This window comes from Carettochelys insculpta, chromosome 1, assembly GCF_033958435.1.
Source record: "Carettochelys insculpta isolate YL-2023 chromosome 1, ASM3395843v1, whole genome shotgun sequence".
Classification (NCBI taxonomy): domain Eukaryota; kingdom Metazoa; phylum Chordata; order Testudines; family Carettochelyidae; genus Carettochelys; species Carettochelys insculpta.
Window position 1 is genome coordinate 282,318,236 of NC_134137.1, and position 25,469 is coordinate 282,343,704.

The following is a 25,469-nucleotide window of genomic DNA, read 5'->3' on the forward strand; positions in this document are numbered from 1 at the left end:
TTGTTGCCAAGGCCTGAAAACATGGTGGGCGGGACAAACCTAAGCGTTTCCACCTACAGCTTGCCAATTTCATCATGACTGACACCTCCCGGCCCAAATAGAATTTCACTCCCGCTGTCGCCCAAAAAGGAGCAGTGCAAGCGGGGGTAAATAGCGTCGCAAGCTGTGTCCGGTTGTGCCAGTGTGTTGTTTCTCTGCTAGCAATCAGCCGGAGGGGGGAGAAGAGGAGGCAGGGCCTCGCGTTTCTGGGTGTTTTTAGCTGTGGCCTTGTTGGTTACACGGACCCCGTCGTAGTCCCTCCCTCTTGCTCGGCCCACAGGGGAACCTGTGGGCGTGTCTACAGTTGACCGACGACGACGTAACCAGCTGCGATCGGCTGTGCTGCGGGGGCGCTTTGAAATACCAGCGCCATGGATCTCTAAGACCCGCGGCGGTGGGCAGGACCCTGTTTTGTGACGAGCCAAAGGGCGGGAGAGAATAAAAATGCAGCCCAATGAAGGGTGCGGAAGGGCACAAGAAGTGGGTGTGTTGTCATCCACATCCTGGGTTTGTAGTCAACGGGGGAGGAGAAAAGACGCCAGACAATGACTTATGTGGAGGAGGCATGTGACTGTCACTGAACGTAGCCAATAGCGAGGGCGCTGAAGACATATCACCCAATTGAAGATGTGGAAAGGTGGGCGTTAATATGATAGGCAAGAGTTTTGGCTAATGGGCGGAGAGATCATGTAGCCCAGACCCAATTAACAGAAAGGAGGGGTGAAAAGGGGTGAGGACTTCTATGATGGGCAGGAACCGAGGCCAATGAGCGAGAACATCTGTGCCACCCTATCCAGTGAGCAGCCAGGGGGGCGGCACGGGGGCGTGTCTCGGTGTGTTTGGGCTCGTGATCTCGGGGGGAGGGAGACGGCGACGAGGAAAGTTTTTATTTTTTAATTTTATTTGGTTTTTAGTTTCTGGGGCTCGCGCTTCCCCGACGGCTGAAGCGGGCGGGCGGGAGGAGCCGCCCCCCGGCGCTGAGAAGAAGGGAGCTACGTGCACCACGGCGGCGGCTCCGCGGCGGTGAGTGCGGGACAGGCCCCCCCGGCCACAGACTGCGCGGCCGGGGTCTCCGTCAGCTCCTTCACGCGCCTCCCTGGGTCCCTGCGCGTATTCTTTTCCCGCGGGCAGGCTCCTCCCCGACACCCCGGGTTAAGGGGGTCTGGCTGGAGACCGGCCCCGCCCCGCCAGGGTCCCCCCGGGCCGCTCCCGCCTCGGAGCTGGGGGCGGCCGCTCGCTGATCTCTGCCTGCGCAACCCCGCTGCCTGTCCGCGGCCGGCTGGCGACTGAGGCGCCGCCCTCAGCGCGCGCGGGATGCAGGGGCCGCGCTGGGGGGAATCCAGGCCGGGGGTTTAACGGGTGCCCCAGCCCCGCCCCGCGTGGAGGGAGGGGCAGCGGGCTCCTCTCCTCCGGCCGGCGGGGGCGCGTTGCACACGGACGCTTGGGCGCCGCGGCGCTGCTCTCTGCCTGCGGCTCTAGTACCCTGGGCGCGCCTCGCCCGCTGCGGAGCTAAGCGCAGCCCCTGCCGCGCCGGAGGGGCGGCCGCGTTATGTGCCCGGCGGCGAGAGTCGGCGCCTCGCTACTGGCGAACGCGTGGTGCTGGTGCCCAGTCGACCAACCTTCAGCGGCTGAAATGAGCCGGACGCGCGGAGCAACTGGGGAGGTTTATTTTGGTAGCGCTACAAAGCGCAGTGGAGGTGTTTGATAGGGTGCTGCTGGTTGCAGGGAGTGTCTAGGCGGGAGGTGTGTCCCAAGCCAAAGCCCGTTCTCACAACTGCGCCTTTCACAGGGAAAGGTGAGAAGGCAAATTGGTAGAGCTGCGAAACCCGCAAGTCTCCTGCCTGCTTTGTGATGCTTCACATGTTACTATGTATATGGCTAACTAGGGAAGTAAGTAAGGTCACTTAGGTTTCTGAGATCAGCCATTGTGCTGAGGTCCTATATTTTCATTTCTAGTCGGCCATGATCCTCTGGGGTTAACTGTCCTAGTTTAACTTCTACAAAGAATTTTTAAAATGCCAATGTGTATTTTGATTTTTAAATTGTTGGCTTTAATATGCAGGTTATTTTGAGCACTCTATAGAAACAATATGTAAAAGGTGTTATTAACATCAGTTTGTCAGTTTATATTTAAGCCATTTTCTTGTATAAACACCTGTATTAGCTAAGAATCATGTGTATCTCACCTTTGTATATAACAAGATGTTAGATTTTCTTGAAAGATGCTGCAAAAGTGGTAATAGTCTTTGGTGGCTTGTATAGGCCCTTGATTTGGAAGATTTGCATGGCATGACAGTAGTAGAATAATTCACAAGAGTAGATGATGTATTCATGTACCTAAACAGGTTTTCTTATTTTGATCTAATTAATTCTAACATCAGGTCTTGTCTTGGCCCTGCAAGGCGTACAGGACACGGCTCGAGTTAGTGCAACTCATAAAACATGTTCATGCAGTAATGCAGGTGTGAGCACACTTTTTTACGGTGGGCCCCACTTTTTTCCCCTGCAATTAGCAGGTCTTCTCCCCCGCCACCTGTCCAAACTGATGGAAATTTTGATTGTTCATATGAAAAAAATACCCTTTATGGACATGTAAGAAAATAACTATGCAGAACATACAAACTTTATTAATTATTATGTACATATGAATACACATAACAACAGTAATGTATTGCAACGTTTTTAATAAGGTGGATGAGCCTGAGACTCAGCAGTTGATTGTGCTGTGCACGCCTCACAAAATTTCACCCACCCCAAAGGGGGCCCATTCCCCCACTTTGTGCACCCCTGCAGCTGGTGTATTACCTCACAGTGTGGGCTCTCTCCCGCTAGGCTACCAGGAGAGCTACATAGGACAGACGTAACCTTCACATGTTTGCAGCTGCAGTTTGGGCAGTCTGTTCGCTGGCAAAAAGGTGGCCTGCTTTTTTTTTTTTTTTTTTTTTAAATACAGCAAGGTAGTTAATGCATGTTATGTAACTTTAGGATTGCTGGGATTAGATATTTTTTTCAGGAAATACCTATTTGCATACACACAAATCAGCAAAAATATTTTAATTTATAATCGACATGTACAGATAGGTAAAGAATAACTTCCTAGAGTTTGATTTGAGGATGTTTACTTTGCGTATTTTCACATGCAATGTTGACAACTTATTTTAATGTGTTTAGTCTCCTCAATTGTAATTGAGTTGTTATTGCCTTGTTCTGATATAACATTGCACACCCATGAATCTTTAGATGCCTAAAAATAGAAGTCTTAATGGAAATTGCTTGGCAGAAGTCAAATTTTTAAAAACCTCATTATTTTCCCTCCCCGTCTCAGTTTGACTTTCCTTATCTACATCTCAGTAAAAACTACAGAGCCTTCTGTCATTAGTCTTTTACATCAAAATAGCTAGTGGGTGTTATCACATAAAAACACACCTTTTTTTTATTGGAGGCTTAGCCTTGATTTCTATCATCCACATAGAGGTATTGATGGCTGGTCTGGAGCTGGGAATTTTTTCAAACTCTGGGTGTTAGGTGTTCACAGGGAAAAATTAGGTTATGTTATCTACAGCAGTGTTTCTTAATTGCAGTGTTTCTTAATATTTTTGAGGCCACAGAACATCAAACAATATTTTGTATGTGGAACACCTATAAAAATGTTCTTTAAAAAACTTGTGGGTACACAAAAAACACAACCCAGCGACACAGACAGCAAAACCAAAATGAAGCAATAATGTTGTATTTGGCTTTAATAACACAAAATATATACTAACAGTGTATGATATCAAAAAATATCAGACACTTGTGGCACATCTGCGAGTTGTTCACAGAACACCAGTATTCTGCGGGGCATAGTTTATGAAACACTGATCCACAGAATAATGAGGGTCTTCAGCCTCATGTAGTTTCATACTAATGCAGATAGTTTTATGTTGCTGCATATTATGGCTGAAAAATCGAAGCATTCATTTTAAAAATTAAATCTGCAAAATGTGTGCCAATGTAATAGCTGAGCCTTCAGAAAGTCTCAGAGGGGTAGCCTTTTTAGTCTGTATCTGCAGAAACAACAAGAAGTCCTGTGGCATCATGTAGACTAACAGATTTATTGGTACATAAGGTTTCATGGGCAAAGACCCACTTGATCAGATGCATGTAATGGAAATTCCAGAGGCAGTTATAAATGTATGGGCACAAGAAAAGAAGGGAGTACCAATCAAGAGGAAGGCCAGAGTTAATGAGGTCAGTTCAGTCGGAGGATGTGGCTTACTTCCAGCAGGTGATGTACAGTTGTGAATACCAAAAGAGGAGAAACTGCTTTTGTAATTTTCCAGCCATTCCTGGTCTTTGTTCAATCCTAAATTGATGGTGTCAACTTTGCAAATGAGTTGTAGCTATGCAGTTTCTGTTTGGAGTCTGTTTTTTGAAGTGGTTTTTTTTTTTTTTTTTTTTTTTTTTTCCCCCCCCCCCCAGGATGGCTACTTTTAAATCTAGTACTGAGTGTCCAGAGATTTTTGCAGTGTTCTACAGGTTTTGTATGTTATCATTCCTGATATCTGATTTGTGTCCATGTATTCTTTTATTCTTATTCAGAAAGTCTGAAACACCAATGAAGTCTGAACTTTCATTCGCCTCTGGAATATAAACCATTTCAATGTCAACGTTGTCGGTTTCACTGCTGATCAATCAAGCAAAAACATCAAGCTAAAATGTTTGTCACTTTTGTATAATGGCAGATGTTTGGAGTAGAGTGGGCAAGCTACCAGCTGTCAAAGATTTCTGAGGTGCGAAACTAGGAATCAACCCCATTTCCCTTTCTAAAATGTGTTGAAAGAATCGATGTCACTTTGCTAGTATCAAAACCATCAAGTTACCTTATGGATAACAGAAACTAAAACAAACTTGTACACTTTCTTTGTGCCAAAAACCTCATTTTTAAATTATCCAGCCTTCTCCCAATAACTCTTTGTATACTGGTGTTTAATATAAAAATTGACAGTGCATTTGAAAATTTAAAATTTGTGTCAGTAGAAGAAAAATCACACGAACACTTTTTATTCATGGGGGTGAGGTAGACTGATGGTGAGGGGGCATTGTGGTGGCAGAACTGCCTCACGCAGGAGGATTAGGAATAATTTCTTGTGCTAATGATAGAAGCATGGTATAAATAAAGGTAAGTCAGAAAAAGATGGCAGAAAATGGAAAGGTGCAATAAAATTCAGATATTAAAAAGGTAACTTGTTTGAATACTCATTTTCTAGTTACAGTTGTTCACATTTGTAAGAGAGTTGGGTTTGTAATTAAGTTGTATTAAACCAAGCTCGTAAAACAATCCTTTCACAGGTGATCTTCAGTGATTTTTGTAACAAAAAAATTAGTTCTAATACTCTGAGGTTGTGAAGAGTATTTTGAATCCAGATAGTTTATGTATTGGATACCCATGTGTTGCTTGTTAATTCGTCTGTGTAGACTAGGAGTGGGGAAACTTTCTGGGGTCAGGAGTTAAGGATGGGGCAGCTCAGAAGCAGGGATGCACATTGTTCCACATGCCCCTGCAGCACACACAGCTATGCTTCCCCACCAGTACTGCCCCCTGCCTCTACCATGGGCTGTAATTTGAGCAATGGGAGCGGTGGGGGATGGTGACAGTAGTGGGATGCTTCCGTGCAGCACACCAAGCTGCTTCCCCTTGCCGGGTAGAGCTCTTGGTCCGGATCTGGTCACAGCTTGGCTGGATTGGGCCTGAAAGGCTCAGGGCTCTCCCCACATCTTGCAATGGTGCAAGGTGGCTGAAGTTGGTGCTCCAGCCGTGGTGCCCCCACATGTGGCTGGAGTGCCAGCTTTTGCTTGAGCCCCTGCATGGATGGGATGCAAGTCCTGAGCCTTGTAGGTTTGATCTGAGTAAGCCACGGACCTGCAACCTGGTCTAGACTCTGCTTGTGTGTACTGTAGTTTTTATTGAATGCAGCCCATGTCTGTTCTCTTCACGTTTTCGGAGGCAGCCGTCTTAGTCTGTATCTTCGCAAAACAAAAAAAGCGGTCCTGTAGCACCTTAAAGACTAACAATATTATTTATTAGGTGATGAGCTTTTGCGGGACAGACCCACTTCTTCAGATCTGGAGAACAATTGCTTTGCGCATCTGTTGTTTTTTTTTAAAGTTAACTATCTCTTTTTGTCTGGTATCTTAACATTTTAGCATTTTCCCTATCTTTTTATTTCTGAATTCCGAGTCAATATCTCTGTCATTTTTTGTGGTTCACCAGCTTTGACCACCTTCATAGGGATCTTTGTAAGAAGAATATTTTAACCCAATGCTAGTTACTTTTTTAAAATCTGTAAATTTTAGAAAATGTTCTCTACCCTATGACAATGTAAAGTTTATATTTTGTTCCTATTGTCTGACTTTTTTTCCCATGATTTTAGTATTGTTTTTTAGAAATATTGGGATAGGTTTCTATTCCATGATTATAATCTTATGGAATAAGAATAACAAGAAAGTAAGCATTCTCTAGTTGTAATAAATATTTGTAATCATAAGAACATGGATTATGCTAAATAAATACAATATTCTTCTCATGCTTGTCTCACTGAAGGGGGCAGTGTGATATGTAATGGAATCTGAGGCTCAAGATCTTCTGGAAAGACCGATATCTGTTAGGACTGCTGCCTGCATTGCTGATATGTTTAGGCAATATGTGTTAGATTTGGCTTTCTTCTTCTTTGCCTTTTTATCTTACTCTCCACAAGTTAATTTAAAAGATCAGTTTACGTTTTGTCTCCTGTGTTGTGTGTAGGAGTGAACAAAATGAATGCTGCTTTTTTGTGAGATGTGGCATTCAATCTTTTTGTTACAGCCCAGCTAATAGAAATAGGGATGCCTTTTGTACTCTAGACAGCTGTTATTGTCAGACAGATGAAGCTGCCAGTATATATTTCTGTTTAGACTTTGACTGGTGCAGCAGAAATCAGAAATCCTCCTTTCCCTTCTATTTCAATGTTTAATAAAGGGTGTTCTACTGACGCCAAAAATAATAAAGCAGATAACTTTAAAAAAAAATACATTTTTGTTTAGTATCCTCCAGCTGTGTGAAGCAGAAGATATACTTTTCAAGCATTTAGTAGTTCTTTGCTTTTGTGAGGGAATGGACATATAAGATGAATATACAGCATTTAGATTAATGTTTGTATTTTGCTTAAAAAATACAAAGCATAATGTGTCTTTGCATCATCCCTTCATATTAGAATACCAAGTGCAATGATATTGCTAACTTTGTCCTAACTATGGCATGAATGTTGTGGGAGAAGGTTCTGCTGCTTTTGTGTTATCATGGGCATGAGGGGTTGTAATCTCATTTGGGATGAGTGCTTTGTTTACAATGTACAGTAGACTCCCAACTTACATGGAGGTTGCATTATTGCAGAATGCTGCATAAGTCATATTTTGCATAACTCAAGGGTACCAGGAAGCTGACCAGTGCATCAGTGCTGGTCAATTTATTGTCTCCTGTGAGTGTTAGGCAGCCGAGAGCCTGGCTCTGGGCTGCTTGCTGCTCACAGGAGAGGGGAAACTGAGCCGCGTTAGTTTCCCAGCTCTTGTCGGGCTGGCAGCCACTCCTGTTAGTGAGTGGCGTAGAGCTGACACCTGTCTCCTGCTTGTCCACCATTCACAGGAGACGGGAAACTGACGAGTGCTGCTGCACTCATCAGTTTCTTGGCTCCCCTTAATGGCGGGCAGCCTGGAGCCAGGCACAAGCTCCTCTGCTACTCAAAGTCGCGATAACCCAAGATTTGTGCAACTTGAGTGTGCATATCTCAGGAGTCTACTGTACTGAACTGTGGAGATGACATTTACTTGTTTTGCCAAGCCCATTTGGATCATGTTTCTGGGGATTGGCAGTCTCTGTAGTTCAGAAATCAAGTAAACCAAGAAATGCATTTAAATGATTTTGTGTAGATGGGTAAAAATGTGATAGATTATTTATGCAAAATGTGGAAATGAAACTTTTTGTCCCCTCTTCCTATTTTAAAATAAATAAATTTTACGTATCTAAATGTCTATTAACTAGAAACTGGAAAAAAAATATCCAGCCTACCCCTCGTAACCAACAAGTCTCTTTTGGGCTGTGGAAAAATACATAATTGGGTTAGGGAAGACAAATGGGAAGTAGTATAAAATATAATGGAGGATGAATGCCTTGAAGAGAGAAGTCAAAATGAAAGTATAAAATGATAGGCAGCAACAGGGTCAAAATACATGCAGAGGAGCAAAGACCAAAAACTTAATTAGTGGCTCAAAGGATGAGAAGAGAAGTCAAACAGAAAAATGAAGGGACAATGGTTTGGAGGTTTTTTAGGGCAGTTTGACAGAGTACAGTAGACCCCTGAGCTATGTGAGTGTTGCGTTCCTGGTCGGCTCCTGGCTCCCCTGGGCTTGCAGGAGCCAGGAAACTGACTAATGCACCCTGCTGGTCGGTTTCCTGGCTCCCACTGTGACAGGGAGCCCTGGAGAAGCTGCGGCAGTACGGCTGTCTGTTTGTCCCCTGGCTCCCCCAACTGGGGGAGCTGCGTGGGCAGACAGCTGCACCACAGCAGCTTCTCCCTGGCTTCCCTAAGCTGGGGGCTGGAGCAGGGAGTTAGTGAAGGAACAGCACTCACCGCAGTCCCTGGGAAACCAAGTATTTTTGAGTCATGTTAATGCAAGTTAAGCGCAAGTTGAAATTGCATATATCAGGGGTTTACTGTATGAGGAAAGAGCTCTCACAATAATAGTATGTTGCTTGAAAGAGAAAATAATTGAGTTATGAAGGTAAGATTCACTTATTGGAATTTTATAAAGTACATTTAAATATAACATCTCCTAATTCCTTGCAGTCAGCATTATTAAAGAATCACCGTAATGGAAGACAAATTGGTAAGGTTTCTAGTAGAATTTGTAGCTGCTTAGAGCAGTGGTTTTCGACCAGTGTACCATGACACACTGATGTGTCGTGAGAACTGTCCAAGTATGCCACAACATTTTGTCAATTTTCCAGACAATTTTCCAGAACTGCCACAAGGGGAAATGCTTACCCTGCAGGAGCCTGTTTGTGCTGGGAGGCAGCTAAATGCTGTGTCAGGTGGGGAGGGAGGGAGCCTGTTGGAGCTGGGACATGGCTTCAATGTCGCATTTCAGCATCAATGGGCTGGTAGGGCAGGCAGAGTCTGCCCTCTGTAGCCATCTCTTCCCCCGGACACCTTTTTCAACATCTGCAGCAGGCCCAGGTTTCCCACTAACTCAGTAAGTTTCTGTTTGCTTTGTGTTCTGCTCTGAGCCATTGAATTTCAATTATTTATCAGTTCTATTGTTTAATAAAAATTATACTTTAAAAAATATTGTCAGATATGAAATTCATAATGTGAAAAGGTGAAATTTAGGCAGAAATCAAATGCTGCCTGTGGAGTAGATATAGGGCTATGAACAGTTAGAAATAGTTGAGTTGAGCGTATTTTGAAAATGTCTGTGCTTACTGTTCAAGATGGTTTATTTTGTGGTGGATTTGAAACACTAATGCATGTGTTACTTGTTTAGTTGCATGCACTGCTGTTTCACAAACCTCTTCAGTACGACTGTAACCATAGTAAATGTGACTAAAAGTGATGTTTGTAGTGATCAATTCAACTGAAAAAATGTGGTTGTGCTGTAAAATTGTTTGTTTTATTGGAGTTTGCCGTGTTGCTGAAAAGGTTGGGAACCACTGGTTTAGAGGGTGAAGACTGATCTAGTAAGGAGCATGTGATAATGGGAAATCAGTTCTCTGATGTTAGTGAATCCAGCAGCACTTTACAAAAAAGGTAATTCTTGTTGCTATAGAGTGCTTCTTTCTTTGTCTAGCTGACAAATTCCAGATTCTACCTTCTATCTTAGGGTTGCTCTACACTACAATGGGAGATCAGTCTAAGTTACAAGAATAACTGAAGTCAATGTACATAGGTCTGCTGCTGTGTCTTCACTGCAGTGTGTTAAGAGATGATGTTTCTTCAATTGCCCTGGTATTTCTAGTTCCAGTGGATTACTGGAGTCAATATCCAAGCAGTTAACAGTTGATTTAGAGAGTCTTCACTGAATCCACTAAATTGACTGTTGCTTGATTGATTACTGGCCCCCTCAGTCCAACTGGTAGTGGAGACATTCCCCATATAGTTATACGTCACAAAAACATCATTCAAGCAAGAGTTTCCTTTTCTCACGTTACCCGCCTTTGTTTCTACTTTAAGACAGCCAGAACAGAGTGCAAATTGTTACCCTTTTAAGATCAGATACTGTGTCTTGCAGTTCTGGGATATCTTCCTTTGGAATTAAGTGGAGATTTAAAACTTTATAAAAGTGAGTAACTAAAAACATGTCTTTAAAACACTTCAGCTAAACTGGCAGAAAACCTCGTGTGGATACTCTAGTTTTTCTGAATGGGTTATGCTCTTTTACCTTGACTAATAAAATCAGAGGCTGCATCTACACAGTATTCCCCTTTTGGAGGAGGAATCCAAATGAGGGAGATCAAAAATGCAAATCAAGTGCTGATTTACAAATCTTGTGCTTTATTTGCATAGTTTCATGAGATTGCATTTCCAGAAGAGACTTTTCCAAAAGCAAAAACAGATTTGTAGATGGTTTCTTTAGGGGAAAAAAAATCCCGTTTTTGAAATAACCCTTTTTCCTGAAGTGAATGAGGAAGAAGGGTTTTTTCGAAAACTGTGTTCTTTTCTGGAAGGAACCCAGTCTAAACATCTGTTTGGAAAAGTCTCTTCCGGAAATGCAATCATGTCAGATTATGCAAATGAAGGAACAGTGTTTGTAAATCAGTGCTTCATTTGCATTTTTGATCTCTCTGATTTGCATTCCTCTTCCAAAAGGGGAATGCTGTATAGATGTGGTCAGTGTGTTTAAGGTAGGGTTTTGTACCAGTTTAAAGGAATTGGTTTAAAATCATGCCTGTAAATAAACTGTGCAAGATGGTCTGAAACTCAGTTCCTGTCTACCACAATGACGACATGCTTGCCTAATGTATCTGTGTGTGGACTAGTTACTGTAAAGCTTTTATTCTAAGCAAAACCTTAATGCATGATCTAGACACAGATATTTGGATTAGAATAACTAAGTTGGTTAGTCTTGTTTTCTAAAAACGAAATAGCATTATTTCTATGACAGTAGTGCCTAGCAGTCCCAGTTGTGGACCAGCATCCCATTGTGCTACGTGCTGTACAAACACAGAACTAAAAGACTTGTTTTGCCCCAAGGAGTTCACAATTGAAATATAAGAAGAGACAACAGTTGGAAATAGACAAGCAGGGGAGTGCATGGAAACAGGTTGGCAGGTTTTGAGAGCTCTCTGCATTCTAAAGTTTTTCCTCCAAGCTAAATTGTTTAGTTCCTTTTCTAGAAGAGTTCAGCACTTGATAGGTGTAGTTTTGAAAACTTCTTTCATGAGGCTATTCTCTCTTTTTTCTTATTAAGATTATTCTGTTCTCTCTATTTCATTTGTACTATGAAATTAATCCTAAAACTTTCGCAAAGAGGGTGATTGCTCCTCCTGGAGTATCTTGGCTAACCTTAGAGGATTTCTCATTTCTCCAATTAGCCTTCTGTGGAATCTGCTTTGGTACTCAGAAGTCTGGTGCGTCCATGATTTGGAAGCTTTCGGAATGATATTCTGCTTAACCCTGATGTTTGCAGTAGAAAGACTGGCAGTCCACATTTTCTATCTGTATAGTGAAAACATAATTTCAGATGGCTGGGTTCATGTTGTTCACAAAACAGTGCTTTAATAAAGATATGCTGAAGTTAACATAGTAGGTAAAAACAGTAGCTATAGCAGTCTTGCACAGTCTTTATGACCCTTCGGGGACAATAGTGTAGCTTTGAACTTCTGCTTCTGATTAAGGACTGAAATTAGCCCTCTTTCTTCATTCCCAAGTGAATTCAGTTGCTTCAGTTCAAGAATGCCCTGTATGTTTATTTCTATAGGTCGAATCTCTCTAATCCAGCACTCTTGTCCAGCAGCATCCTTAATCCAGCATCTATTATATCTGGCACACTATTCTAAACGGAGAACTGTCTGTCCATCCGTCCCTCTGTCTCACTGTAGTTACTCCCACTGTCAGAATGAAGTCCTCTGTGCTGTGCACATGCCCAGTGCTTGGTGGGAGAAGCGTGTGGCGGGTCCTGTGGTGGCCCTGGCCACTCCAGTGGCTCCAGCGGCAGCAGCTTTCCAGCTCCAGTGGAGGCTCCAAGTGGCTCTCCGCAGGCCCAGTGGCCCCCCAGTAGCCTCTGCTGGTTCCTCAGCAGCCCCACCCTCACAGGCTGCTGCCCTAGTGGGCCAAGCAGCCCTGGCTCCAGTGGCCCCGAACAACTCCCGGATCTGGCACCCCGGATCGGCCCCAGCGGCTCCAGCCTTGGCGGACCTGGCAGTGGCATTGATTTAAAATGGGGGATGGGAGAGCTGGGGGTGCCTGGCTGTGGAGGAGCCTAGCGTGGGGGGGGTATTTATTTGGTTCTGGGAGGTGTCTGGGGGAGCCTGGCTCTGAGGGAGGGCATGGTACTTTGGCTGTAGCTGCCACAAAGGGGCGGGCCTTGCTAGTGTTTATAGTTAGCCAAACGACCACTTATCATAGGTGTGGCCAAGTTTCCCATGGTCTTATAAAGTTTGTTTCCAGCCACAAGTCCTGGCTCTCAGTGTTCTGTGCTGTTATTTAGCTGTAATTCACTCCTGCATTATTTTCTAAGAGGTCAGTAAGCAGTGGAAGTGTTGACAATGCTGCTGGACAATATTGACTTCCCGTGATCAGGCAAATTTTTGTTCTGTACTTGTCAGGTTCTGAGTGTGCCAGACTAGAGAGGTTTAACTAGAAAGGTTTAGCCTTAATATGTTTCACCTGAGATAGTACTTCAGGACATTGCTATCTACTGATTTTTAAATAGTTTTTATTAATCTTCCTCTGTCTGAGGGGTTGTCTACACAATAGGGTTGTTTCCAGGTAATACAGTTAAACTACTGTAATTATTTAGATATAACTGTCTCATGTGGATGTGAGTATTCCAGAATTAGAGTGGTCTCTTTTAGTTGAAATCAGTGGCTCTCAACCAAAGATCTGAGGCCCCCTGGGTGGCCATGAGCAGATTTCAAAGGGCCCACTGAGCAGGGTTGGCATTGGACTTTCTGGGGCACACAGTAGAAAGCCAAAACCTACCACATGGGGCTGAAGTACAGGATACTAAGCCCCTTGCCCCAGGGTTGCAAATGGAGCCTAAGGAACTTAGCTTCATGTGACGGGGCCCTTAGCAACTTCCCTACTCGTTATACCCTAGTGCTTCCCATGGGTTTTATACGTAGTTGTGAAAGATAGACTGTAGGGGTTGTTTTTTTTTGAGCTTGCTGTGGGGGTGGGAGGCTTCAGAAATCAGAAGCTTGAGAAAGCCTCGCTTAATGTACTTCCCAAGTGACATATGTTAACTGTAAAAAGGCACTGGTATCCCACAATAAGCGTGTGTGTGTGTGTGTGTGTAACATAACCTGTAGCACCTTAAATTCTCAGCCCTTTCAGTACAGACAAGAAGTTTGTCTGAAAATAAAATTGTCAATTTTGCCTTTTTTCTGTTTATAGGAAACACTTAATTTTCTACTTGTTTCATCCGGAGCTTCAAATTGATGTGTCTTTTGTTATTTCTCTGATAATGACTCTAGTGTTTCCACATGCCACCTTTTTGGGGCTGTAAAGTCATTGTTTCAATTTCTGATAGTTCACTGCTCTGGGGAGATGATGATGTTGCAGATGAATGTTTTAAAAACATCCTGATCCAAGCCTGATGATAAAGTGTAACTGAAGTTTTGGGTGCAGTATTCTATTAGCATGTATCCTTTAATATGACATTGTCCCTTCCTGATTGTGTCTTAAATCTCATTGTCATTTTAAACTCCTCCAATCAAACAACCCTTCAAACAGAACATGCAACAAATATTTTCACAGTCGTACAAAAACATATATATCATGAGGCTTTTGGATAAAATACAATTAACCATACAACAGAGGAAACAAAAAGAGAAACGTGAAATAATGGACCTCTCCTACTGCCATTGTCGACACCATCATTATCATCAACTATGGGCTCAGTGCTCACTGGTGTCTAATGCCTCTTGCGCTATTTCCTTCCATCCTTCCCTGTCCAGTGTGGAGTGGCTTAGTTTCTGTAGACTAGCTCTGCAACAATTTACTATATCATCTAACCGTTCTCTGTGGGGTCTACTTCACCTATTCGAACCGTCCTTTATGCCAAATACCAGGCTGTTGATTTTTCATTCATCGTTCATTCTGCAAATATGACCAGCTAGTTGTAACTTCCATTCTATAAGCTTTTGCAGTAGGTTCTCTTCTGGCTGTATCTTCCGATATAATTTCTTGTTGGTGACCATCTGCATCCATCCTATTCTCCAGATCTTTCTATAACAACTCCTCTTGAATGCCAGTAGCCTGCTCTTAGAATTTTTTGTCATCACCCATGTCTCACATCTGTGCAACATGCTGCTGAATACATGTTTTCAAAATGCTCAGCTTTGTTCATAAGCTAATCACTTTGCTTTTCCAGATCTTTACCCATCACCTTCAAACTTGCTCTTGCTTTTACTATTCTAATCATTATTTCCTTCTAGATCCTGTTGCTCTCCAGATACATGAACTTCTCTACAGTCTCTAGTTTAATCTCATTTACACTGATCTTCCTATTTCCTTATCTCCAAATACCAATGTTTTCATTTTATCAATGTTCATTATCAGTCTGTACTGCTTCCCTTCCTCATTTAGCACCTGCACTGTTTTCACTCGCTTCTCTTAACCGTCCCAAAGAGAACTATATCCTCAGCAAACCTTAAGTTGTTAACTCTCATTCCATGCACCAATATCCCTTCTACCTCTTCCTTGATCTTGTCCATCATGCTCTTTAGGTGCGTGATGAAGATAATCGTCAATATCTGATCTCCTTTTCTTTTACTTCTTCTCATTCTGAACCAACTTCCCAACTCTCAGCACATTCTCACCACTACCTCCACATTGTCGCTGGTATCCTTCAAAAAACTTATCAGACTGGTATTCGCGCCGTATGACTCCACCACCACCCTAATCACTTTCTGAGCTATACTATCAAATGCTTTCTTAAAATCAATGAAGCAATTGTAGATGTTCTTTCATCAAGCTTTCTGCACTATCAATCTTATTGCCAATATCTGCTGTATGGGTACTTCCATCTTTCCTGAACCCTGCTTGCTCATTTGCTAGATGTTCATTTGCCTGCAATCTCAGTCTTTCCTTCACTATTGTCGTCAGCACCTTGCCTAGATGACTCATTAGGGCAATCATTGTGGAGTTCTTGCACTCCAATGTGCTTCCTTTCTTGTGTATTGTGACTAGCATGGATCTTGTCCATTCCTTAAGTGCCTTCCCTTAGTTCCACACTATGTTATGTAGTTGGTATGTTTCCTGAATCATACTTTCTCTGCCACATTTGATCATCTTTCCCGTGATCTTATCATTTTCAGGGCTCTTGTTGATCTTTAGTCGGTTCACTGCTCTTTCTACTTCCTCCTTCAAATTGCAATACATGTCATGATATCCAGCAAGATAACAATACTGCAGAATATTCTATGTTGTGGTTTAATTTTTGTGTTTCCTCTTGGTTTACCTTGCATATGCTCCAGTGACTTCGCTGTCTATTGCCTTTGGATATTTGTGGCTGCTTCCTCTTGTGAATAGAGTTTGCAGAGACTGATGCTGATGAAAATACTCTTCATTCTTCTTTGCGTGCTACTTGGTTTTTCACCTTCCCAGGTTAGCTGTTGCCTCCTCTGGACTTTTTTTTCCTACTCCTTTGCTGGCTGGCCGACTCCTCTCTCCCTCCCCACTGTCCAATCTCTGAGATAATGGATTGAAATTAAGAAAAAACTTCCCAGTGGGGAGATATTAGGGTTTGGAGACATCTTAAAGGAAAGAAGTTGAAGTCCCATTGTCTGAAACCATTAACAAGGTTTGGAATGCATACTGTAGGGAACAATATAGCTGCAACCCTAGGATATGCCTGCACAAGAGGCTTTTCCCAGCAAAACTGGGCTTTTGTCGAGGAAAAGCCATGGCGCATCTACAAGCAAAATGCGCTTTGCTGACAAAACACAGCACATCTGTCTGCAGCATTATACTGCTCATTCAGGTACAATGCCTCTCTCAACAGTGTTCTGTCAATAAAACAGCCATGTAGACACTCCGGGACCCTTTTATCGACAGACAGGGGTTCCTTTTCACCAGGCAGCCCTGTTTGCAGAGCGTCCATTCTGTTGAGAGAAGGCTGGGCAGTCTGGCAGGTCTCTGTTGACAGAGCGGATTGCTCTTTGCATCTACACGTAAAAGCAGATCGAATCTGTCAACAGAAGTTTTTCTGGGAAATCCCTTCCAACAGTAGCTTCTGTCAACAGGGCTTCTTGTGAAGATGTGTCTAATAATTGGGGGTTTTACTGCATTTGAATTGTACAAACCCTGATTCTGCAAATACTTGATAACTAATGAGAGGCAGTTATCAGGGCTTCTCTCCACAGATAGTTTTCCAAACTTAAAACATAACAAAAAAAGCAGTAAAGTAGTACTTTAAAGACTAACAAAATAATTTATTAGGTGAGATTTCATGGGACAGTCCCACTTCTTCAGACCATACCCATACCAGAACAGACTCAATCTCTCTCTGTTACTTAAAACATCCATGTACCCCTTTCAGGACTTTGGCCTTATTGGTTTACCCCTCTCTCAGTGCCATCCCAGTGCTTATCTCCTGATTTTCAGTCATTTATTTTCTTCCATGTACCCTTTGAAATCCTTTTGCATACCACTGGTGGTACATGTACCACACTTTGGGAAACACTGAGGCTACGTCTACACTAGCATGCTGTGTCGAAGTAGTGTATTTCGTTGTAAGAACATCAAAATAGGCTACTTCGAAGTGTATTGTCTACACATCCTCCAGGGCTGGTGCCATCGACGTTCAACGTCGAAGTAGCGACGGAGGATGTCAAGAGGAGCTGCCCCGGAAGGGAATGCGGAGTGTCCACACACACAAGCACTCCCCGTCGAAATAGGGGGCCAGCAAAGCCCCAAGTTGCTCCCTTAAAGGGCCCTTCCCAGACTCACTCGGCCTGGCCAGCACAAGATCCACAGAGCCAACAACCGGTTGCAGACCCCATGCACGCAGCATGGACCCCCAGCTGCAGCAGCGAGAAGCCCTGGGCTAAGGGCTGCTGCACGTGGCAACCATAGAGCCCCGCAGGGACTGGACAGAACGTGTCTCAACCTCTCAGCTAATGGCCGCCATGGAGGACCCCACTGTTTTGAAGTAGTGGGACGCGGATTGTCTACACACTCCCTGCTTCAACGTTGAACGTCGAAGTCGGGCGCTATTCCCATCTTCGGATAGGAATAGTGTTTTCGACGTCTTGCTGCCTGACGTCAATTTCAACATCGAAATAGCACACGGCGCATGTAGACGTGACGCGTGCTATTTCGACATTGTGCCAGCTACTTCGAAGTAACCAGCTATTGTAGACGCACCCCTGACTGCGTGGTAACTTTCTTTCTCAGGGTGTGAAAAAGAAATCTCCCCCCTCCTCCCCTTAAGTACAGCAAGTTACAGTGCTGTAAACTGCCTGTGTAAACAGGCTACCCGCTGGTGTGAGCTGCTCTACCACTGCTGTTAGTTACTCTCCTTATGGAGGTGGTTTGTCTACCATGCTGGAAGAGCTCTCTTCTCAGTGCTGATGTTGTGCCCCACTGCCACATTAAAGCACTGCTGCAGCTGCACTTTAAATTTACAAGTGCAGACAAATCCCCAGTGTTGACATGAGATGAGAAAATTCTAACTCTTCTTTGGGGAAATGGAAGGAGTAAGAAAGAAGACCTTTTGCTCACCTTTATCAGAAGTTGCATTTCTTTGTTCAGTCTTATGAAAGCCAGGCAAAGCAAAGATGCATCTATGTGACCAGTGGATTTATTCTGCAGTAAATTTGGATTCACAGCAACTGGTCCTGAACTATACCTCATAAAACAATGCATTTCGTATGTTAAAATCTTATTTTTCTTATGTTAAAATCATAAATGAGTTTGTCACCTTTGGAATAATCTAATTGGGGAAATAAGATTTTTTTTTCTTGGTTTATACTAGCAGTTGTTTTCTGTGACATAGCTGTAGGCAGCTTGAGGCCTATTGAGTGTAGAGTAGGCTCATAGTTGCTTTGTTGGAATCATTCCGGCACATGAGTCAAGACTGGGATTCAAAATAAACTCCCTGCTGTCAAGCATTTACTCATTTAGAAATAAGATATTTGAGCCTTGATGTCAGCAAAGACCCCTTTTTTGTCTCCCAGTGGGCATGCTCCTAGCCTGAGATTGTTTGTATGAAAACCACATCTCAGAATGCTTTTAGTTAATGCCAGAAGCGGGGAAGAAAACGTTTCAGTTTGACAGCTAGTTCCATGACAAGAATAGTTTATTGCTTCACCATGTTGCTCATTAACAATAAGCTGTAGCCAGACAATATGACTGAATTTTAAAAACCTGCACTGTTCAATCATAGCTCCGCAATAAACTTTCTTTTCTATGCTGCTTGAACTCCTGCAACTGGAACTATTTCACAAAGTGCACAGAGCTGTTCAGATTGCCTGTGTTGCTGTTAGTTGCCTGGTTTTAGAACATTTTTAATTAGAAAGAAATGGGTTGCATATTTTCATGCTACTTAGAGAAGAGTGTGGGAAAATGCTAAGAAAACTGTTTGCCCTGAACTCTGAATTATTTGAAGGGGATTATTTTAATGGTAGGACTGATTCTCCTTCAGTTTAAGATAAATACCCATCATACAATCCAAGAGTCCATCCTCCCCATGGAGGAATATATCTCACATTGGCTACGTCTACACGTGAAGCCTACATCGAAGTAGCTTATTTCGATGTAGCAACATCGAAATAGGCTATTTCGATGAATAACGTCTACACATCCTCCAGGGCTGGCAACGTCAATGTTCAACTTTGACGTTGCGCGGCACCACATCGAAATAGGCGCTGCGAGGGAACGTCTACATGCCAGAGTAGCACACGTCGAAATAAGGGTGCCAGGCACAGCTGCAGACAGGGTCACAGGGTGGACTCAACAGCAAGCCGCTCCCTTAAAGGGCCCCTCCCAGGCACAGTTGCACTAAACAACACAAAATACACAGAGCTGACAACTGGTTGCAGACCCTGTGCCTGCAGCATGGATCCCCAGCTGCCGCAGCAGCAGCCAGAAGCCCTGGGCTAAGGGCTGCTGCCCACGGTGACCATAGAGCCCCGCAGGGGCTGGAGAGAGAGCGTCTCTCAACCCCTCAGCTCATGGTCGCCATGGCGGACCCCGCTATTTCGAAGTTGCAGGACGCGCAACAACTACACGGTCCCTACTTTGACGTTGAACGTCAAAGTAGGGCGCTATTCCTATCCCCTCATGGGGTTAGCGACTTCGACGTCTCGCCGCCTAATGTCGAAGTTAACTTCGAAATAGCGCCCGGCACGTGTAGCCGTGACGGGCGCTATTTCGAAGTTAGTGCCGCTACTTCGAAGTAGCGTGCACGTGTAGACACAGCTATTAAGAGTTTTTTAGCTTGTAGAGTTTCCCACAATTTTTTGTGTGGTGATTTAATGCCCTAGACCCTGCAGAAGGAACTGTTTCTTTCTGCACAGAAGGGTCCTGTGGCACCTTATAGACTAACAGAAAAGTTTTGAGCATGAGCTTTCGTGAGCCCAGACTCACTTCATCAGATAAAGTGAGTCTGTGCTCAAGAAAGCTCATGCTCTAAACTTTTCTGTTAGTCTATAAGGTGCCACAGGACCCTTTGTTGCTGTTACAGATACAGACTAACATGGCTACCCCTCCGATAATTTCTGCACAGAGAATCTGGGCTTTCAGGAGTTCCTGTTGCCCTGAAATCTTCTGTGAAGGATATTCCATACTCCATAGAGAAATACAGCCCTCTGTTGTATAAATTTCTGCTCTTTTCTTTGATGGTTTGCTGTTCAGGAAGAGGAGTGAAAGGGACAACAATAATGTTAGAGGAATCCATCTTCCCCTGTAATCATTTTCTGCTCCTTTCATTTCTGCAAGCTGGAACATTATAGATCCCTGCAGAGGGATTTATGTGATGTCACTAAAAGGGAAGCACTTGCTGCAACTGTAATATTCTCCCTACATGTAAATCTGTAGTGCAAGATCCAATATGAATGAAGGGAAAAACTTAGCTAAGGGTTCATGATATTGTACAGGTTGATTTGCCAATCAAGCCAGCTGAACTGTTGTCACATTGCATGCTAGAATCTCCAAGAGATTGTTTTCAGATTACATTATAGAAACAAACAGTATTGGTCCGTTAGAACAAACAGTATCGGTCCGTTAGTACTGATGTCCACCATAAAAGTTGTTACTGGATGGTTTTGAAATGTTAGTACTATTTGACACCCTCTAGATCTGATTTTTTTTTGTGTATGATTGGATGTTGAAAGAATAAGGAATGTAATTTTGTCATGGTCAGTCACATAAATAAAGAGCAGAAGTTTAGGATACTATACTATTGTATTTCCTGTCCTATTTTCATTCTGCTAAAGAAATTACATTTGGCTCTCTTTGCTTCTCTCTGTGTCTTGCCCTTTCTGGGAAGGAGCCAGTAGCAACACAACCCAATTCCAAGGCCAGAGTGGATACTGTGAACATCTAGTCTGACTGCTTAATATAATGTAGGACATACAAATTCCCAAAAATAATTCCTAGAATATATATTTTAGAAAAACATTTATTCTTGATATAAAAATTGTCAGTGATGGAAAATCCATCACAACTATGGGTAAATTGTTCTGATGTTTAATTACTCTTGCTGTGAAATTTACCTTATTTTCTTTCTGAATGTATCTAGCTTCCACTTTTAGTCATTGAATCATGTTCTACCATTCCCTTCTAAATTATTAAGTGTTTGTTCCCTGTGTAGATATTTATGGACTGTAATCAAGTCATCCTTTAACTTTCTCTTTAAGTTAAATAGATTGAATGCTGTGAGCCTGTAATTGTATAAGCAATGTTTTGTAATCCTAAATCATACTCATTGATGAACCCTCTTCAATTTATAATAAAATCATGGATGTTACGGTTGGACACAGTACTCCATCATAGGTCTTACCAGTGTGAAATTCAGAGCTGAAATAACCTCTCTACTGCTGTTTGAGAGTTCCCTGTTTATGCATCCCAAGATTGCATTATGATAGGTATCAGAGAGGTGACTGAGTTAGTCTGTATCTTGAAAAACAACAAGAAGTCCTGTGCCACCCTATAGACTAACATATTTTGGAGCATAAGCTTTCATGGGCAAGGATCTGCTCTATAAGATGCACGAGTGGGAGGATTTCGGAGGAGGATTTAAAGAGGGGGCCTCAGTAAAGGGGAGGGCCAGAGCTGACAAGGTCTATTCAGTCAGGGTAGATGTGGCCCATTATCAGCAGTTAATGTGGAGTTGTGAACAGACTTTTTTTCTCTCCTCTTTGGATGTTCACAGCTCCACGTTAACTGCTGATAATGGGTCACATCCACCCTGACTGAATAGACCTCGTCAGCTCTGGCCTTCCCCTTTAGTGAGACCTCCTCTTTAAATGCTCCTCTGAAACCCTCCCACTTGTGCATCTGACGAAGCGGGTCCTTGCCCACGAAAGCTTATGCTCCAAAATACGTTAGTCTATAAGATGCCGCAGGACCTCTTGTTTTTCAGGATTGCATTAGCTCTTTTGGCCACAGTGTCAATGCTTAGCGCTCTTTTTCAGCTGGCTATCCAGCGTGTTCGCCTAAATCTTTTTCAGAGTCTGCTTCCCAGATATAGTCCTTTGTTCATCGATAGATATGTACCTTAACATTTAGCTGCATCAAAACACAATATTTGTTTGTGCCCAGTTTATCAAATGGTCTAGATCTTTGTCTCAGGGACCTGTCTACAGGGTGGTTAAAAATCAGTTATTACAAAAACTGGATATTTAAATTTTTGAATCAATAAAATACTAGATTTCTCATTTTAAAAATGTTACAATTAAATCTTATCACAAACATGCTAAACCTAAACTTGCAGTCTCACAAAAATAATTAGGCTGAACAGACTAGAGCCATTATCTACCAATTCTTGCTGCTTGCAAGTTGTGGGCTTTCAGTTTCTGTTTCTTAGAAGGCTAAAAGTGCAAACAAAAACACAGCTGGATAGGATTATTTTTCTTCTGTGCTTATGTGGTGGAGGAGCTGAGCCAAGCACAGATGAGGAGTTAAGACATAGTTTTAAAGACAGAGAAACAATATACAGGAAAAGTGTCGGGGTAGCTGAGTTAGTTTGCATCTTCAAAACCAAGAAGTACTGTGGCACCTTATAGACTAATGGATATTTTGGAGCATTAACTTTGGTACTCAAAGACCCCGATGAAGCAGGTCTTTGCCCATGAAAGCTTATGCTCCAAAATATGTTAGTCTCCAAGGCGCCACAGACCTTCTTGTTTATCATAGAATCATAGAATGCTAGGACTGGAAGGGACCTTGAGAGGTCACTGAGTCCAGCCCTCTGCCCTCATGGCAGGACCAAGTACTGTCTAGACCATCCCTGATAGACATTTATCCAACCTGTTCTTAAATATCTCCAGAGATGGAGATTCTACAACCTCCCTAGGCAATTTATTCCAGTGTTTGACCACCCTGATGGTTAGGAACTTTTTCCTAATGTCCAACCTAAACCTCCCTTGCTGCAGTTTAAGCCCATTGCTTCTTGTTCTAGCCTTAATGGCCAAGAAGAACAAGTTTTCTCCCTCCTTCTTATGACACCCTTTTAGATACCTGAAAACCGCTATCATGTCCCCCCTTAATCTTCTCTTTTTCCAAACTAAACAAGCCCAATTCTTTCCGCCTTTCTTCATAGGTCATGTTCTCTAGGCCTTTGATCATTCTTGTTACTCTTTTCTGGACCCTTTCCAATTTCTCCACATCTTTCTTGAAATGGGTGCCCAGAACTGAACACAATACTCCAACTGAGGCCTAACCAGCACAGAGTGGAGCGGAAGAATGACTTTTCATTTCTTGTTCATGACACACCTGTTCATGCATTCCAGTACCATGCTTGCTTTTTTTGCAACAGCATCACACTGTTGACTCATATCTAACTTGTGGTCTGCTATAACCCCTAGATCCCTTTCTGCCGTACTCCTTCCTAGACAGTCGCTTCCCATTCTGTATGTGTGAAAATGATTGTTCCTTCCTAAGTGGAGCACTTTGCATTTGTCTTTTATTAAACTTCATCCTGTTCACTTCAGACCATTTCTCCAATTTGTCCAGATCATTTTAAATTTTGACCCTATCCCCCAAAGCAGTTGCAACCCCTCCTAGCTTGGTATCATCTGCAAACTTAATAAGCGTACTTTCTGTGTCAATATCTAAATCATTGATGAAGATATTGAGCAGCACCGGTCCCAGTACAGACTCCTGCGGAACCCCACTTGTTATACCTTTCCAGCAGGATTGAGAACCATTAACAACTCCTCTCTGAGTACGGTTATCCAGCCAGTTTTGCACCCATCTTATAGTAGCCCCATCTAAGTTGTATTTGCCTAGTTTATTGTTAAGAATATCATGCAAGACCATATCAAATGCCTTACTAAAGTCTAGGTATACCACATCCACTGTTTCTCCCTTATCCACAAGTCTCGTTATCCTATCAAAGAAAGCTATCAGATTATTTTGACATGATTTGTTCTTTGCAAATCCATGCTGGCTGTTTCCTATTAGTTTACCACCTTCCAAGTGTTTGCAGATTTCCTTAATTACTTGTGCCATTATCTTTCCTGGCACAGAAGTTAAACGGATGGGTCTGTAGTTTCCTGTGTTGTCCTTATTCCCCTTTTTATAGAAGGGCACTATATTTGCCTTTTTCCGGTCTTCTGGAATCTCTCCTGTCTCCCATGATTTTCCAAAGATGATAGCTAATGGCTCAGATACCTCCTCTATCAGCTCCTTGAGTATTCTAGAATGCATTTCATCAGGCCCTGGTGACTTGCAAACATCTAACTTTTCTAAGTGATTTTAACTTGTTCTTTTTTTATTTTATCTTCTAAACCTACCCCTTTCCCACCAGCATTCACTATGTTAGACGTTCCTTCTTCAGACTTCTTAGTGAAGACTGAAACAAAGAAATCGTTAAGCATCTCTGCCATTTCCATGTTTCCCGTTACTGTTTCTCCCTCCTCACTGAGCAATGGGCCTACCCATCCTTGGTCTGCCTCTTGCTTTTAATGTATTTATAAAAAGTCATCTTGTTTCCCTTTATGCCCATAGCTAATCTGAGCTCGTTTTGTGCCTGTGTCTTTCTAATTTTGCCCCTGCATTCTTGTGTTGTTTGCCTATATTCATTGTATAGGTAAAGACTGCAATAATATAGAAAGAAACAATGGAGTGGACTGAAAAGAAAAAGGGAAGACATTATTCAGCACACACACACCTTCTTGTATTTCCCTACACTTTTGCCACAGAAAAACTGTCATGGCTTCTAGGAGTAAGAGTGGGTGAAAAAAGGGAAAGTGTGCCAAGTGTAAGAAGTACAAAAAGGAGATGCAGGGCCTAATAACATTCTCAGCTCCAGATATGAAGGTAGATGCCTAACTTCTGAAGGCAACGTTGCTGCCATGGCATGGGCATCTCAGAATCGCTCCTCAGTTATGACAGTCATAATAAATTCCAGGCCTGAAGTGAAACCCTTTAAGCAGTGCATGTTTACTGATGATGTTTTGAACAATCACGCCCTTGAATTGGTAGAAATCATTAGCTAGGCATCTTGAAACAGTTTCTTCAGTTGCTAAGACAACTTCTCACAGCGGTAGCTTTCTCTGAGGGCATAAAGAGAATATTTTCATAGTTTAGTATTACTCACTCAAAGATAAATTGAAAAAACAGGAAAACTAATTTTTGTTTGTCTGTGAATCAAAGTGGCAGTGGGACTGGAGAAAATTAGAGCCAACTGTAGAAATTTTAAGGACACGGTAGATTTAGTTTTGTGATGACTTGTCAGTTTAGGATTTTAAGGTTTTTTTTTTTTGGTTTTTTTTTTTAAGACAAAGGTTTTGGACAGCCATCAGCCAGCAACTCAGGAAATGGCTGAGTTTGTTCCAGCCACTTGTCCTGGCTGTCAGTGTTCTGAGCTGTTGTTTAGCTGTAATAGTAATAGTAGTAAGCCTCTTCCACTCCTACATCTTGGAGCATAGGCCATTGATAATCATTTGGCAGAGTCACCTGTCCTGGGCAAGCTTTTCACATTCTGACCAGGTGTATCCCATCTTTTTAGTGTATGCCTTCAGGTCT

At 42.8% G+C, this 25,469-nt stretch overlaps 1 protein-coding gene across 1 annotated transcript in view; it reads left to right on the plus strand.

Moving 5' to 3' along the window:
• Nucleotides 1-651: 651 nt before the first annotated feature.
• TNRC6B (trinucleotide repeat containing adaptor 6B) overlaps nt 652-25,469 on the plus strand; it is a 262,680-nt gene continuing 237,862 nt past the window's right edge. The window contains 2 exon segments of the mRNA XM_075009512.1: nt 652-676; nt 954-1,062. Of these exon segments, the coding sequence (XP_074865613.1) occupies nt 667-676; nt 954-1,062 (119 nt within the window). The 5' untranslated portion in view covers nt 652-666.